Here is a 16,772-nt window from a genome sequence, read left to right as displayed (position 1 = left end):
CAGGAACAAAGCCAAAAAAAGGGGAAAATAGTTGACAGTTGGTCCTAAAATCTACCTTTTTTCTAATAAATGTGCGTGTGTGCAACTATTTTTAATCCCTCTCCAGAGTTAGGTGTCTTCTGTACCTCCCCTCCCCTACTACTAGAACCCAGCTTTCCGCGTCCACTGTTATTTCCGTATCCGGGCTTCATGTTCGAGGCTTTTTGTTGTAGGTTTATTGTGCCAGTCAGTTGGAAAACCCTCCGAAATGACCAAATTTGTGGACTGTTTCTGGGTAAGTTATCAGATCATCATTTTAGCTACAATAGAAATTGCTATGCACTTAGTTTTGGGTTAGTTTGAGCCAAAAATTGTGTCGACTTTTGATGGTTCCGTGTCCTGCCTCGAATTTAGAACTTATTGTCATTCGCAGAGTGAGTCTACTGTACTGCGGTATTATTTATCTCTTATTCAAAGCATTACAGATGATTTGTGCTTCATGATTGCTAGTTTTTAGGTAGGATATTAAATTAGTTGTACTACATGCATCACCTAATTTGATCCGTTTGATCCAGAGAAAGACTAATAATGTTCCAATCTGTCGTGATATTTGATTTGACGTTATGATACACTAGAAAGTTTTCCTTTAAATGCGTCTTCGAATCTTTTTGGATCATTTACTAAAGACATTATAGGTGGGAAGCTAAATAATATGGACATTACTAGATTGCAATATAGACCTTACTACCTTGCAAGCTTTCTCACTTACTTATGTTACTTTTTACTTGGACGAGAGCAACTTGTTGATCACCTAAAGTAAAAAAAAAAAAAAGGGGCCCATGGAATAACTGATGTTTGCTTAGTACACCTCTAAATAACCTTATTAATAAGGGTACTATTTGTGCCAAAACAGTCTTTATTAACAGGGTATTTTTTTAAACAGTTTAATATCTCACCCAAAATATACCGAGCTCCCATTTATCAGAATTTTGTAAATATTCTTAAATAGATGAGTTCTTTTCTATTTCCCAGGGCACCGAGTTCACTAGCACTGCAGGCTTTGATGCTTTGTCTAAACGTATGCGAGATGGCAAACAGACCTGCCAGGAGATGGAGGAGTTTGTAAAACAGAGGTATACTACTGTAAGCAACATGATCAACGTCACAACACTACTAAATAATAGGCTTTCGTCAAGCAATCAAAGCTGAGACCATTCATGGCCATCTTACTACTCAGCCTAGTGGAATGTAATTTGTCACATTCTTTGTGTGAATCCAATTGTTGTTACCTTCATCTCAAAGAGATGAGTGTATCTGTACTTGTTGGCTGCATGGATGAAAAGTAGGGCTGCACTAGATTATAGAATTGTTAACAATATTCTGCCTTTTGATTTTTAAGTTTTGAATGAGAAATTAATGTTATTTATGTTTTGAAATTATTATCATGATTGTCTTGTATTCATGAATAATGTTACCTGTTATTATCCTTCTCGTTTCTCAAGCCGGGGGGGGGGGGGGGGGTATTTAACTGTCAACATTTCAGGGAGGGTTTGGCATAAAAAATACCTGACTTTTTAATGCTTTTCAAAGTACCAATTTCATAACAGGATTGCATATCTTTCTGCCTTACATTTGCAGGAAAGTTGTCTTTGCAACTTGGGGTAACACAAAAATACCCTCAAAAGTTTCTACACCCCAAAAATGTCAGGAAAACTTTAAACACCCACCCCCTTGGTCAGCTATTTACTTTCATCTGCATTACTTCACTACTAAAAATTGCCTTCATGGCATAATCCTACCCAAGTCCTGGTTGTGTAGCAGGGATTGTTTCCGCTGTCCTTTTGCAATAATACAGTATGTCTATAGGTAATCATTCCCAACTTTTACCTTTTACTAATATCAAATTATGCTGTATTTTCAATGTTTTATGTAGAGCTGACATTGAAGAAAAGTATGGAAAGAGTTTGATGCGACTTGCCAAAACATCAGAAGCAAAGGATGAAATTGGGTTAGTGTGAGGTTTGCTTTAGGTAGCGGCAGAAAACAGTTAATGGAGAAAGGGGCAAACTTTATTTAGAAAAGGCTGTATAAGGGGGTTCTGGGAGAATTCTCTTGAATCATTCCAATTACACAAAATTCCCCAATTTTATCTGTAACTGGGAGTACTACTGTATTTTGGGGGTTGTTCTTTCTCCATATTATGGTTACTTGGGGTTGCTTTCACTTTTTAGGATTTGGTGGATAACTCTGTCATTCCTTTGCTTGGATTTTTCTGAACCCACTTTACTTTGATTTATCTACTTGAAATTGCTTTAATCAAATTCTTACAGCATGTATATTATTTCTGTAGAACACTGAAGAGCTCGTGGGACTCCTTGAGAAATGGTATGTGAGTTAAGGTTATAGTACTCTTGGTTCCTTTTTACAACTGTCTAATTTTTTGTATTCCTAGAAACTGAGAATATTGGTAAGGCACATGTTGCCCTGGCTCAGCAGTTGCTTGATTCATTGGAGAAAGGTCTTCAGGAATTCAGAGAAAACCAAAAGGAGACAAGAAAGAAAGTATGTTAATAAATAAAAAATCGTGTCTCTCCCATTTATCTGCCCTATTTAGTACAATTCCCTGTGTACAGTGTAATTCATCTTAACTTGAACCCCTCTCAAACTTGAAGTGATTTCCCCCCTTCAATATTATCGTTAATTTAGTTTAATTTTGAACTGTTATAAACTACCAACAGTATTTGCCTCAGATGAGCTATCCTTTAATCGCACAGATGGTGTCAAAGTAAATAATCAGCAGAAATGTAATGCAATAAGACACTTTTCGAGTTGCATGACTTGTTCATGAAACTTGTAGGGGTTAACTTACTGTAGCATGCTAACTGTAAATCTTGAAAAAAACCTTTTAAACATAGTAAAAAAAAATAGCAGATATGTTTTTGTTTTTTATTGGAGACTTGGTGAATTGGCCGCTCTATGAAGGTGAAAAAACATAACTTGAGTTACGAATATTCCAGACTTGGTGAAGTGGCCGCTTTATGGAGGTTTAAAATACAGTGCTTGAGTGATGAATATTTGAGACTTAGTGAAGTGGCCGCTTTCTGGAGGTTTGAAATACAGTGCTTGAGTGACGAATATTTGAGACTTAATGAAGTGGCCGCTTTATGAAGGTGAGAAATACATTGCTTAGTGACGAATAATATTCGAGACTTGGTGAAGTGGCCTTTTTCTGGAGCTTTTAAATACAGTGCTTGATCGAGGAATATTCGAGACTTGGTGAAGTGGCCTCTTTGTGGAAGTTTGAAATACAGTGCTTGAGTAAAGAATATTCGAAGCTTTGGTGAAGTGGCCGCTTTATAAAGGTGAGGAATATATTACTTGAGTGACGAATATTATGACCTTTTTGTTTTAGGTCTATTGTTTAGTTCTCGACTGTTGGAGAAAGAAAGGACTAGAATTGAGAGTTCTAGACCCAATTATTTTTATTGAAACAGCTGCTATGCAAACTGGTATATATGACTAGCAATTGTAACTAGGGTTGTCTGTGAAGTCGTGGTGGAATAAGGGAAAAAATCAACACATGTTTGTAATGAAATGTTTTATTTAAAAAAACAGAGTAGTTTTGATGACGTTTCGGGGTTAGCCCTTCATTGGAGCAAAGAAGCATTGCAACCGAAAAGTCAAGATTATAGAAATTCCCACTTAAAAATTCTCACTCCTGCTGTTTCACCTTACTTCGCGTTGGTAATTAACTTCTGCTTGGTTGGTAATCGGCTTCTTCAAGAAGCTGAACCAGAAGGCTTGAGATAAGAAAGCTGCATTTAATCGATCTTGTTTCTGAAAGCCATTGATTTCGCAATGCTTTGGATTTGATTTGTTTTTGGAATCGAGTCGGGATTACAGATTTAACCAAAATAAGGATTCCCTTCCTTGACGATCACAGGAATGCCTGTCATTCGGGAAAGTACCTCAATGGAAAGTTTTCAATTTATACAAAATAACAGAAATACCAATCCATTTTATGTGGATAGACGCAAAGATTTCAGACTTAACGGTTTCTTGATCTTTTCATCCAAGTATCATAGCAAAGTCCTCAACTACTTTTCTGATGTCCTCCAATTATTCCTCTGAAAGCTTTGTGGATGGACAAGGAATTCAGTCAGCCAACGGACCAGTACGTACTGTTTAGGATGTGTAGTCACAGCTCTAGCAGTACCATCAATCTTCTTCAACATTTTGATCTTGATCACAGTATTCAGGGCTAGCTCTCTACAAACTACCTCAAACTTGTTCCTGTCAAACCTGGCTGTGTCAGATCTTGAGACAGCTATAGTAGCTTTACCGCTTGTGTTTTCTTGAAAGGTTTCTGATTTCCTTAGTCCATACGTCAAAAATACTTGCCGCATTGGGAATGCATTTTTAGTGGCAGGTATTATCTTCCAGGGAGTTAGGTTCTCACTCTAACCGCAGCAACAATAAACAGGTACCTGGCATTGCATCTGCACTTAAGGTACAACTCAGTCGTTACTGCCAAACGCCTGGTGATAGTTTGCGGAGGGATGTGGTTTTCCTGCGCTGTCTTATCTTCTGTTTAACTACTGGGTGTGTAAGCGTTCCAAACTGTAGCAACCGTCATCTTAAATCTGTGCCTTCCTATTATGATATTCGGTTACTACAAGATCTACAAAGTGCTCAAGTATCACCATTTGAGGATAAGCGAGTACGCACCCACGGCGAAGGGGAGAGTGATGAACTTGTTGCGTTACAAAAAGTCCGTTATCGGGCTTTTCTACGTTCTCGTGATAATGATTGTTTTATTAGCTCCTTTCGCATGCATTGTTGCGGTGCTTGAAGCAAGGGAGCTTTCCAAATCCTAAGTGCCGCCTGGAACGTGACTGGCTCCTTGGTGTTTGTAAATTCCACTCTAAACCCAATAGTGTATTACTGGAACATACGGGAGCTGCGGAATAATGTAAATGAAACGGTATCTTTATGCTGGACGCGTGTTGCTACGATCGGGATGTGTACTGTAACAGCAGTCTGTCTCCATATACGTAGTGTATATGCTGATAAAGAGCCAGGATAGCTTAACCTGTGTTGTAGCCAACCTTGGACTTAAGGTGTACGAAGTTAGTTCCGGCTACAACGCAGGCTTCGATAGCTTCATGGTAAAGATTTTGTTTTTCAAACCAAAGAAGTGTTCGGATCTTGGCCAGATCAACTTCGGATATTATAAACCCACGCTCTGCATTGAGGCTAGTGAACCCCACGTCGATAAGGACTAGATGCTCTACATTGAGGACTTTGAGCCCCGCGTATTTTGGGATAAGGACTAGATGCTCTACATTGAGGACAGTGAACCCCACGTCTTTGAGATAAGGACTAGATGCTCTACACAGAGGACAGTGAACCCCACGTCTTTGGGATAAGGACTAGATGCTCTACATTGAGTACTCTGAGCCCCACGTATTTTGGGATAAGGACTAAATGCTCTACATTGAGTACCCTGAACCCCACGTTTTTGGGATAGGGACTAGATGCTCTACATTGAGGACTGTTAACCCCACGTCGATAAGGACTACATGCTCTACATTGAAGACTGTGAACCTCACGTCTTTGGGATAAGGACTAGATGCTCTACATTGAGTACTCTGAGCCCCACGTATTTTGGGATAAGGACTTAATGCTCTACATTGAGTACTCTGAACCCCACGTCTTTGGGATAAGGACTAGATGCTCTACATTGAGGACTGTTAACCCCACGTCGATAAGGACTACATGCTCTACATTGAGGACAGTGAACCCCACGTCGATAAGGACTAGATGCTCTACATTGAGGACTGTGAACCCCACGTCTTTGGGATAAGGACTACATGCTCTACATTGAAGACTTTGAGCCCCACGTATTTTGGGATCAGGACTAGATGCTCTACATTGAGGACTTTAAGCCCCACGTCTTTGGGTTAAGGACTAGATGCTCTACATTGAGGACTGTGAACCCCACGTCTTTGGGTTAAGGACTAGATGCTCTACATTGAGGACAGTGAACCCCACGTCTTTAAGATAAGGACTAGATGCTCTACATTAAGGACTGTGAACCCCACGTCTTTGGGAAAAGGACTAGATGCTCTACATTGAGGACTTTGAGCCCCACGTATTTGGGGATAAAGACTAGATGCTCTACATTGAGGACTGTGAAGCGTTTCTCTGCAAATATGGCTATAGTGACCCTGTGAGAGCGATATGGAGCAAGTCTAAGCGCAGCTCAAAGGGTGAAGGTTCCTACGACAAGCAGAATTACGAGTCGGAGTTGGAGAAATCGTGTATCGTATAGTACGCATATTTATCAAATGTTATTTACGTCGACGCTTTTGTAAGTTTACACATATTTACAACACACCAGAAAATGCCTATGCAAATAACAACTTATTTTACATTTAAAAGAGACTCATTCTTTCAATTCTAATACTAATGTTTCTGTAGGAATAAGTATACAATAATGTATAAGTTATTAATATTTTTATATTTTTAATATTACTTTAGTTTCATTTGTTACAAGGTCCCCAACCCATACGATATATTGGCGGATTCATTCTGCAGGCATTTCCACAATTTAAACACCAACTCGATTTGAGTTTATCCACTGATTTCTGATTAGTGTTATTCTGTATAGAGAAACAAATGCCTTGCTAACTCTTCATGTACTGTAACATGATTGTTTTCTTGACCAGAAGGGACGTGGCTGTTCCCGCCAATACTTTCTTAATGTTTCTGTATCGTATCTCCCCCAATATTTCGAGGCTTGCCACAGCTCTGTTCTTTTAAATTTTCAGTTAGAAGATTCTGTGAAAAGATCACAAAGGAACAAGAAGACCTGTTATGAAAATCTCCATAAGGTGCATGATTTGGGTGACTGTAAAAGACATTGGGTTAATTTGTTGTTTGTTATTGGATTAAAAATAGTTAAAAAATCTCTGCAGATGAGGTAGAGATCTCTCTGTAGCAGAATAGATATGTTTGAAATTTATCAAAAATATATCTATTGCTAGCATCGAATAATCGGGTATGATAAGATGTTTCAATATAGTGTGATTCCAGAGAAAATTGATCAAAGGCTATTTCGTCCCGATTTCCATTGGGTAAAAACCCTGTTTACAATCAGTGTTTATTTTGGTGATTCCAGTGGGATGGTTTTCAAGTGGTGTGATAGCTATGAAAATATCCCTTCATGAGGGCGAGGGGAGGAAGTATGATCTTTTCTGAAATTAAACATTTAAAATAAAATCATAATAAAATGAAGTCAACAGTGTCGCTCAAGTTAGCTCCATACGATTCCGTTTTTGCTACACACACACACACATTGAATTTATCTTTTTTATTTATGGCAAAACTAAACGTCATAGTTATGTTTCAGTTAAAGCGGACATACGAGCAAAAATGCCGTGAGAAGGAAGCAGCCGATGATGCTCTGAAGAAATCCGTATCCATGGCCGCCAAGGATGAGGAAAAGGTGACCCTATTGCGGGGCCAAGCCAACATCTCCAGAATGCATTTTTGTGTTGTTTTCACCTTCCGTTGAATGCATTTTGTGTAACTTAAAAGACTATTATCAGGCAAATAATAGCTGTAAATATGCAAGAGTGCATATTACGTACGATTTTGACAATTGTATATCATAGTGTGAGTTGACCCTCCAGTGGATCGACAGCGGAACAACCTCCATTTAGCGGCCATTTCGCCATCCTCGGGTACCTAGGGCGTTTCGGGCGAAGGGGGGGGGGGGGGGGTGAAAAGAGAAACAAGGGAGCAGCGTCTTCTTTATCTTCTCTTGTTCTCTTCTTTGTCATTCTTGCGGGCTGTCAAAGCATAACCACTATAATCAGTCATTTTTCCTTTCAGTTAAGATCGAAACTTGGGAAGTGTAAGACAGCTGTCGAGCAAGCAGGTATTTTGATCATCCTTGTGTAAACAGAGCGTTGGATAAGTAAGTTATTTATTTATTCTTAGAATGTACTAGAGCGTTTGGACGAGAGCGCAGTGAAAACGCTTTCCTCTTTATCCTCCTCATTGCGCACCCTCCCCCCCTCTCATCTCCTGGGCACGCGCCTGAATCAACACACATCGACGTAATATACATGCCATGTCATGGTTTTCCCTGGGCCAAAGTTTACCAAACAATAATGCATTTGAGTTGAAAAGAAGACTAACCAGATCCCATATGGATTCTGATTGTGCTCTTGTTTTTGGAAGTTTAATCACACAGTTATAATTCATTGCACGCTGAAAAAGGGTCTAAGTCATGAGTTTTCTTGCATCACATTAGAGACAAAAGATGGCAACCTTCTCAAGAATCTTTGTGATGCTCTAGGGCATCTGCTTGATACATGAAAAAAGGTTTCACCCAGACAGCTTAACACACGGAAAACACTATGTGCAAACTATGTTTAAGCTTTGTTATTTTCTTTTTCTTTTAGATTCTGCATACCAAACATCGGTTCGTGTGCTGGATGACACCAGAGTGGTTTGGGAGAGGGAGATGGCCACTTGCTGTAATGTACGTCATGTCTGCCTTAAATGGCCCTTGTTTTATTATTGATTTTATTTAAAATATTTGAAGGAATCTTGAGATAACCATCTAAAAAGATTCATGAATCATTTACCATAAACCAATTTCAATAAATATTGTCCTAATTGCACTCACTAATAAATATGCACTAATTGCACTATCTAATATTCAATATTAGAAGACAATATTTGAAGAAAACTCGAGATACCGTCTAAAAAGATTCATGAATCATTTACCATAAACCCTATTTCAATAAATATTGTACTAATTGCACTAATTAATAAATATTGCACTATATAATATTCAATATTATAAGGCAAAATATTTGAAGAAATCTTGAGATGACCATCTAAAAAGATTCATGAATCATTTACAATAAACCCTATTTTAATAAATATTGTACTAGGTCCCCCAAAAACAGCTAATTGGAAAAGGAAGTTTTCGCTAGGATGATGCCAGAGGACTGAGACACTGAGGGACCAACTCCCTTTTTTCAAATGATTCATATATATTTTCAAAATATTCTTAATAAACCTCATTCACAGACGTTTTTGCTACTACTAACTTATCAAGATATAAACGTTCTTCTAATCACGATTAAAATATCAGGCTGAAATTGAAAAAAGGATTTGACTTTCACTGGCGTAAAAACAGCCGCGTAAAATACTGCCTCATGGTTAGGGTGTGTTGGCCTTTTTCACAACAGTTTATCCAAGCCCCTGTCATAATAAATCGTTTTTATTTAACTTCTAACATACATCTTGAGGTTATCTCTTTGCTTTAAATTCCCAATTCTTTCCTTTATTCAAGGTTTTCCAAAATCTCGAAGAGGAGCGTATCGCATTTCTGCGTAACTGGATGTGGCTCTATGCCAACCTTGGCTCCATCAACTGCGTCAAAGTCGATGAGGTAAGAGGGTGTATGTGTTAGTTAAACCATTTAAAAAAGCGTTAATTGTGTTGTTCAGATGTTTGTAAAGCAGTCCCAGTAAGGTGTTCTATTGTTGTTGTAGCTGTTCAGGACAGATGTACGAAGTGGCTTGTAAGCCACACTGAGCACGTTTGTTGTCTTGTTTAGATGTAGGAGGTAGTTCGTGAGACACACCGAGTGATTGTTGTTATTGTTTAGATGTACGAGGTGTTTTGTAAAACAGTCTGAGTATGTTGTTGTTATTCTTTAGATGTACGAGGTTGTTTGTAAGGCAGTCTTAGTATGTTATTGTCTTGTTTAGATGTACGAAGTTGTTTGTGAGGCATTCTTAGTATGTTATTGTCTTGTTTAGATGTAGGGAGTGGTTTGTCAGACACACCGAGTGTTTTTTGTTGTTGTTTAGATGTACGAGGTGGTTCGTCAGTCCTTGGAGGGTTGTAACGTGGACCAAGACATTAAGCTGTTTATCAGTATGAGGCAGACTGGATCAGAACGACCAAGTAAGGCTCATAATATGTTTTAAGGGGCATATACGTGCGCCACATACGCCAGAACAGAGCAAAAAAAAAAAAGAAAAAAAAGAAGCAAAGCAGAGTTAAAACTTACCTGGTACTACAAAACTTCCATTTGTCTCGAAGGGAAACGGTTTGTTTATCTCACAAAGCTAGCTACATCAAGCATTGGTGTGCGCTGGGGAAGTGTTGGCGTTAAAGCCGCATTGTCAACAGTTTACTTCCAGTTTACTTTCAGTTTACTTCACACTTCACAGTTTACTTTACTTACTTTACCTAACAATATCCGATGATTTTTAACGAAAAACGCGAAAAATATTTTAAAATATTTAAAGCAGTGTGTCTACTGGAAGTTTCTTTGAGGATTTGATTGATAATTTAGAGCGGATGGCCTGTTAAATATTTCGGATTCTAATAGATTATTTTGTCTTTTAACGGTTGAGGTTTCCGTCGGACATCCGGAAGTAAACTGGCATCCATATCTCATTTTTGGAATTGGATTGTAATGCAATGGAATGGTATTGACGTGATCAATTTGACGTGAATCTTATTTTTCATGTTTTTTTTTGTATCAGGTTCCTTGTGCTTGATTATCTCATCACAACTTGACATCGATTGATTTACATTTTCTTCTGTCAACAGGTCACATCGACTACGAAAACTATTACATGGTCCAATCCTCGCAAAAAACCAGTCCCTTATCTGGAGGTTCGGTTAACATTGGTGGTCCCATCCCCGGTAGCCTGACGCACTCCAGGGATATGGTGCAAGTGGGACGTCCTGGCGGAAGACTACCTGCCGCCCTTCCAGCTGTTCCTACGGAGGGTAGGTTTCCATGGAAACTGTTGCCATGACACTAGATCTGAATTTTAAGCGTGCTAGCTTTCTAGCACACGCAAACTACACAAATATGATTTCCTCTTGATGGCAGGGCCGTAGCTGGATAGTAATTGGATTGCTATTCTTTAAAGAAAAAAAAAAATGACTGAGACTTGCCTCTCAAGATAAAGTTTTCTAACTGCGGCTATGGATAAATTTGATAGCTTTGTGGAAGTTCTCGCGTTAAAATCTGCTCGGGAATAAAAGCAAATTTCAAAGTGACGGCGTACGAAAGTTGACGCGTATTTCATACTTCGTATCAGCCTCAAAAATCTTTCTCCTTTTCATGGAAGGTCCGTTTAATTTCCCCCGTTTTTCCTGCAGAAAACGCCGATCTGTACACGACAGTGAACGAGGTCTTACCGCCGCAAAAACCAACGGCCCGAGTCCCGGCGCGGCCAAAGGAGAGGTACTTTCGCGCGCTTTACGAGTACGAAGCACAGGGTGACCAAGAATTATCATTTAAAGCTAGCGATATAATCCGGTTTTTGTACGAAGAAGACGACACGTGGTGTTGTGGGGAACTCAATGGAAAGAAAGGAATGTTCCCAAAAGAGTTCGTTGATTGGAACACGTGATAATTCCGAAAAATTGGGATGAAAATGTTGCATTGGTTGCTGGATGTTTAGGCTGGATAAACTTACGGCATAGCTCGCTTCAAACGACAAATTTGAAGCGGGATCCCTGTGCTTTTTGCTAAGGCGCAAGGAAATATGTGTTACCACAGGAAGCCCCTTTAAACATCGCTGAGGGAAACTATGTGATAGAACTTTTGACAGTGCAGCAAGCTATGGCGGCATCATGTTATATCTTGAAAATTGTACAAATTGCGAGGAATTATAAAATTAGAAAAGTTTGTATCTTTGAGTTGCTGTTCTGTATTTACAAATGAATAGAATCATTAGATAGAATAATTGTCGAAAGGCTGTCATAAATGAAATATAATTTTGTGAATATAGGCTGTGCAGTAAATGTACGTAATCTTTTTTTTTAATATAAAAAATGTACAGTATATGTCTTGATCCTGAATAGTATCTTCTTTTGTGGTTGTAAGCTGTAAGTGTTAGAGCAAGAAACCATAAAAATGTGCTATTAATCTCATGTAAGCCTCTTCGCGTTTTGATAATGAACAAGGACGCTAGCACTTTGTTAATTCTATAATAATTTTATATCTAATAATCAGGTTTAACCAGTCTCCCTTCAAGTAAAACTCCATGGGTGTGTGAGGTTTCTTCCAAGAACTAATCAGATGAACGATTAACTTAATGGTTCGAATAAATCTTGTAATTATACCCAGTAATTGTTGCAAGAACATTGTGGCGAATATTATACATAAGATAAACTCCAACTTATATATAAAATAAGAACTGCAAAAGAAAAGTTGAAGGATTTATAGTGGACATTCACCGCCTCTAACTAAAAACGGCAATTAGTCAAAACCAACTATCTATCAATATTACGAATTGTTTATAACATGAAAAAATTCAAACAAGAAAATAAAAGTTTGTTTAACGTTCTTGTTACTTATTGTGTGATACCAGAAAATATCTATTCCCACCGCCTCTGTATGTAAAGGGAGGATTAGTTTGATTTCCATCCCCCCCCCCCTTGAGGTAAAAATCATGTCTCTTTGTTGCGTATAACACTCTACCTCTGGATCTGCTGCTAGGGAGGGAGGCGAGGACACCGATCTCCTTTACTTGTGTCAGAGGCACCTCCACTGCGTGCCCGTTCAATGGAGGTTCAGTAGAACTGGGCGGTATAACCTAGTCTTCGCCAAATGTCAAAAGTTATTTTTTTTTTTATTGTTTTGCAACATTTATTGTCTGTGTCAACTTAAACCTATGCATTTTTTCTGTAATAGATGCTATCAGAGGGTGCTTGGCAATCCAATAATAACATTTCCTGGCCGCTTGATACGGTAATAATTAGAGTGGATGAGACATACGAGCCTGGAAAATGTTGGCCATCCCGCTTATGTTTTCGATAGTGTCTGCGTGTGGCCAGTGGTGGAGACTTTGTGAGGTAGCCCGTAGAAGCACTGTAGTTCAAATGTAACAATCGCTTTTTGTACCAAGAACGACATGACGGAAAAACCGGAAAAAAGCGCAATTCCAGAGAGAGAGAGAGAGAGAGATAGAAGACACAATTACTTACAATAGCTATAGGTTCCTTGTTCTATGGACTGATTTTCAAAACACAAATAACGTGAGGCCGAAGTGCACATAACCAGATTTTGGCTTTTTAAGATACTTTTTCCTTGATCATCATTGCCCTGTGCATCAGTTCAGGGGCGAAAAGCTCAAATTTCAATGACACTGTACAAAAAGTCGCATCAATCTAAAATAAGTCGCACTTGATATTTTGTTTGCTATAAGTTACTAAGTACTCAGAGAAATTCTCCGCCTTATTCGATGTGAAATGGGCCTATTTGAAGCGTCACTTCAAGTTTTTCCGTCATGTCACCAAGAACTCTTCTGAACAAAACTCGTATTCTTCTGTTTTTCTCGACAATAGTGCTCATTTGCAATGCATGAGTTATTTGGCTAATTTACAAATCCTTGCAATAGAAAAGCGCCAAGCGTAACAGCTTCCATTTTGAAATTATCACCACGAAAGCGAACAAATTCACTTACAAAACTGAGAGAATCTTGAAGCAGAAGAAATCTATTGGTCCTTAGTGTCAACACTGCTATCTTGTGTTTCACGCCAAATTATTTACTTCAAGAAATGGAAAATAACACGTGGTAAACAAACTTCTCCGACTTTTTGAGCCAATGGGCCAACATTTAGTTGCATTAGAATTTCGTAGCAACTCGTGCTCAAAACACGAGCTCACTAAAAAATAACAGTAAAGACGTGAACTTTCTACATGCATTTTTGTCATCCTGTTTAATGGTTCTTGGATGGAGTTGCTATTCGACGTTACAGTTAACCAATCAAGTTAAATGCATTGAAACTGTTATAACATTTCGGGCTCACTACAGGTTCCGATGATGGCTTGCAGATTTGTAATAGCCTGTTGTCGCTTTTTACCCTTACGTCGATTGTGTTCGCCGAGAAAGATTCTTTTATCGGGATGCTTTGTGTTCCTGCTTGTAACGCTGAATTTGCTGTCGACCTCTGATGTTAACTATAAAGCTACCGAAATCGATGGCTTACGTAATGTGCTTGGCTGGGGGTTTTGGAAGAAAACTGCCGGAAAAGAAGGAAAAAAGACGAACCATTTTGTCAGGTAAGAACCCACAAGCCTGTACGTTACATGAAATGGTAATACTTTCTTATAAATACTAGGGTCATACAACACGCTCTCGCTTCCTGCATGCTCCAATTCACTTGCAAAATTTATTCAGTTTAAGGACTAGCAAAGGTTTTGTGTTGTTTTATGAACACACCATAAATTTATATAAGATTTACATAAAAATCGAATCATTTTATGGGTCTTGGGATGTTCTTGATTGGTAATTGAAGATACGGTTGTTGACAAATCGGTAGTTGGTTGTTTATATTAAACCTGGCATCGTGTGCTTACCTATACCGTCCCCGAACCGCCACTGTGCTCCCATATACTGTCTCTCACTTGCAAAATTTTAACTACACTCTTTTTATAAGAACGTCTAATTTTCAGTTAAGGCTGAGCCGTTATTATTTTTGGGACATTCTAAAGCTGAATATGTTATTAACAATGTTATTAAATTTTAGTGTATATAAGAATACCCAACAAATTATTAGGAAGAGAATTCCACTATTGATCAATAGCAATAATAAGGTTGTTACTATGAGCACAATTTGATTCTGCATTTTAGAACGCAACAGGACTGAAAATTATTTTTTTCTGCTATCTGAGCCTCGGCATGGTGAAATCTCAGAAAAGAAAATAAAGAAAGAAAGAGGGAACTTTCAGTATTTTGGCCTCATTTTTCAGGGGCAACCCATCTACCATTGACACATTTCCACTGAATAGACATGCGTCAACTATTCAAGTGAGGACGTAATTTTTCTTTCAATAGTTTTAATTGGAGTAATTATATTACAAGCGCACGGTTGGCATTTGGCTGGACCGATAGACAGTTTTGTAGAAGGGGATTGGAGGGGGGGGGGGGGGAAGCCACTTGGATTTAGGGGCAGACGTCATTGTTCTACATGGCAGCATTCTCTCTACCCCCTCTAACCCATTCAAAGTATATAAAATTTTCATAGTTTTGCTTCCTAGACAGTGAAGTAAGTGACGTCCCCATCCGACAATCAATGATGATTAATTTAATAAAGAAAATTAATCAATTATTATTTTGCATCGATAATATGTCATTGTGTGTTTAATGATCAAATCTAATTACATCTTCCCTGACACACGTGTCTGAATATGAATATTTTTTTTAAGATGTGTTAAAATTTGTAGTTATACATATTTATCCGAAAATACCTTTTGAAATAATAAGTGGAAAATTCTTTTACTTTTTTTCAAGTGCTGAAGCGTTCTTTCTCCATCGTCCTCGGAATATCCCGCTCATCAAAGTGGACCCAATAACTGACTATGTATACACCAACGGTAGCAGGCACTGCTTGAAGCAGGGCACAAAACAGGTCAAGGAGAGGGAGTGTGTTTGTAATGAAAGATGGTTTGGCAAAAGATGCCACATTCCAGAATCAATCCACTACTCTAACCAGCTTCAGACAAAAACCTTTTTAAAATTCCGTAAATCAGCTAGGAGAATTGTGTATGCCGCGCCATTCAATCACGAGTTTGTTATGCTAGAAGCCATCCTTCACGATTTGTACGACCTGGTGGACGTGTTTATATTTGTGGAGTCTGTTTACACGGCTTATGGAACTAGGAAGCCACTCAGGCTGCTTCAGCGTCTTCACAGGGGTTACCTGAAGGATTTCCATCCGAAAATCATATACCTTTCCATTGACCACTTCCCCACTGGAGGGAGGGCTAAGGGCTTTATCGCTGATTCATACCTCAGATCCTACCTTGGAAAATTTGGAATACCTCATATAAAATACCTTAAAGATGACGACTTGTTTCTTGTCTTTGACTTGGATGAAATCCCTTCTCGGGACTCCCTCATATTTTTAAAGGTGCACGATGGTTTCCCGGAGCCGTTTGGTTTCCGGATGCGTTGGTCCGCGTTCGGATTCTTCTGGAAGCATCGTCACTTCAGCCAGATTCCTGCCGGATGTACTATAGGAATGTTGAGAAAGGTCTACCATGACGACTCCAACATTGTACGGGATGTACATCACGGTGTAACCAAAAACAAGGGCAATGATTTCCAGGAATACCGCAAGCAGTATCTGGTCAGTATGTGGTACCTTGGGGAAGATGGTGGCCACTTCGCTGGCTGGCATTGTTCTAGTTGCTTCCATCCAGAGGGGATAAGGACCAAGTTTTTATCCGCTCAAAATGCTGACTGGCCACGCTGGGGCAGCATCAAGGAAAAAATGGATCTGAACTTCATAAAGAGTATGATAAAGCAAGGGAAATGGTTTGATGGCTCGCCATTGAATAATCGCCAAGTTAATGAGATGGTTAGCGCAGAGACAGACTCATTTTTTGCGCCTCCGTATCTCATGAAGAACTACGACAAGTTTTTGTATCTGATGGAGAACCCTTACGCAGACGACGAAGACGTGGACGGTGAAGATGACGACGGGGAAAATAGCGCGGTTGCTTTCGCAGATAGTTGTTTATTTATAAGGACGTTTTGTGTAGTTGGAATCTTCTCCTTTATAGCATAATCATTAATGTAGACGTTTAGAATAAGAAGCAAGGTATAGTTACAGGCGTGTTCCCAGGATTGGCTAAAGGGGGGAAGGGAGAGGGGGGGGGGGGGGGGGTGCGCAGTCATATAGGTATCATATGGAGAAAGCATAGCATTTTATTTCTTAATAAGAAATGA

At 39.0% G+C, this 16,772-nt stretch overlaps 2 protein-coding genes across 3 annotated transcripts; both read left to right on the top strand.

The window, feature by feature from the left end:
• Positions 1–156: 156 nt before the first annotated feature.
• LOC5506194 (proline-serine-threonine phosphatase-interacting protein 1) lies at positions 157–12,382 on the top strand. 2 transcript variants are annotated; one of them, XM_048725235.1, is made up of 14 exons: positions 157–274; positions 1,012–1,112; positions 1,913–1,987; positions 2,330–2,364; positions 2,432–2,541; positions 6,813–6,875; positions 7,394–7,489; positions 7,879–7,924; positions 8,454–8,533; positions 9,356–9,454; positions 9,879–9,975; positions 10,630–10,812; positions 11,191–11,275; positions 12,050–12,382. In XM_048725235.1, exons 1-14 carry the CDS (start codon positions 248–250, stop codon positions 12,072–12,074), a joined length of 1,122 nt encoding a protein of 373 aa, XP_048581192.1. In that variant the 5' UTR covers positions 157–247; the 3' UTR covers positions 12,075–12,382. The 2 variants fall into 2 exon arrangements, with proteins under 2 accessions (XP_048581192.1, XP_048581191.1); XM_048725234.1 differs by having other exon boundaries at positions 11,191–12,382.
• A 1,014-nt stretch (positions 12,383–13,396) lies between these two features.
• LOC5506199 (beta-1,4-mannosyl-glycoprotein 4-beta-N-acetylglucosaminyltransferase) lies at positions 13,397–16,653 on the top strand. Its single transcript, XM_001626859.3, has 2 exons — positions 13,397–14,101; positions 15,333–16,653. Exons 1-2 carry the CDS (start codon positions 13,860–13,862, stop codon positions 16,609–16,611), a joined length of 1,521 nt encoding a protein of 506 aa, XP_001626909.2. The 5' UTR covers positions 13,397–13,859; the 3' UTR covers positions 16,612–16,653.
• Positions 16,654–16,772: the final 119 nt, after the last annotated feature.

The sequence above is a fragment of the Nematostella vectensis genome, chromosome 3, assembly GCF_932526225.1.
Source record: "Nematostella vectensis chromosome 3, jaNemVect1.1, whole genome shotgun sequence".
In the NCBI taxonomy this organism is placed as follows: domain Eukaryota; kingdom Metazoa; phylum Cnidaria; class Anthozoa; order Actiniaria; family Edwardsiidae; genus Nematostella; species Nematostella vectensis.
Note: the sequence above shows the minus strand (reverse complement) of the source record. Positions and strands in the feature narration are given on the sequence as shown.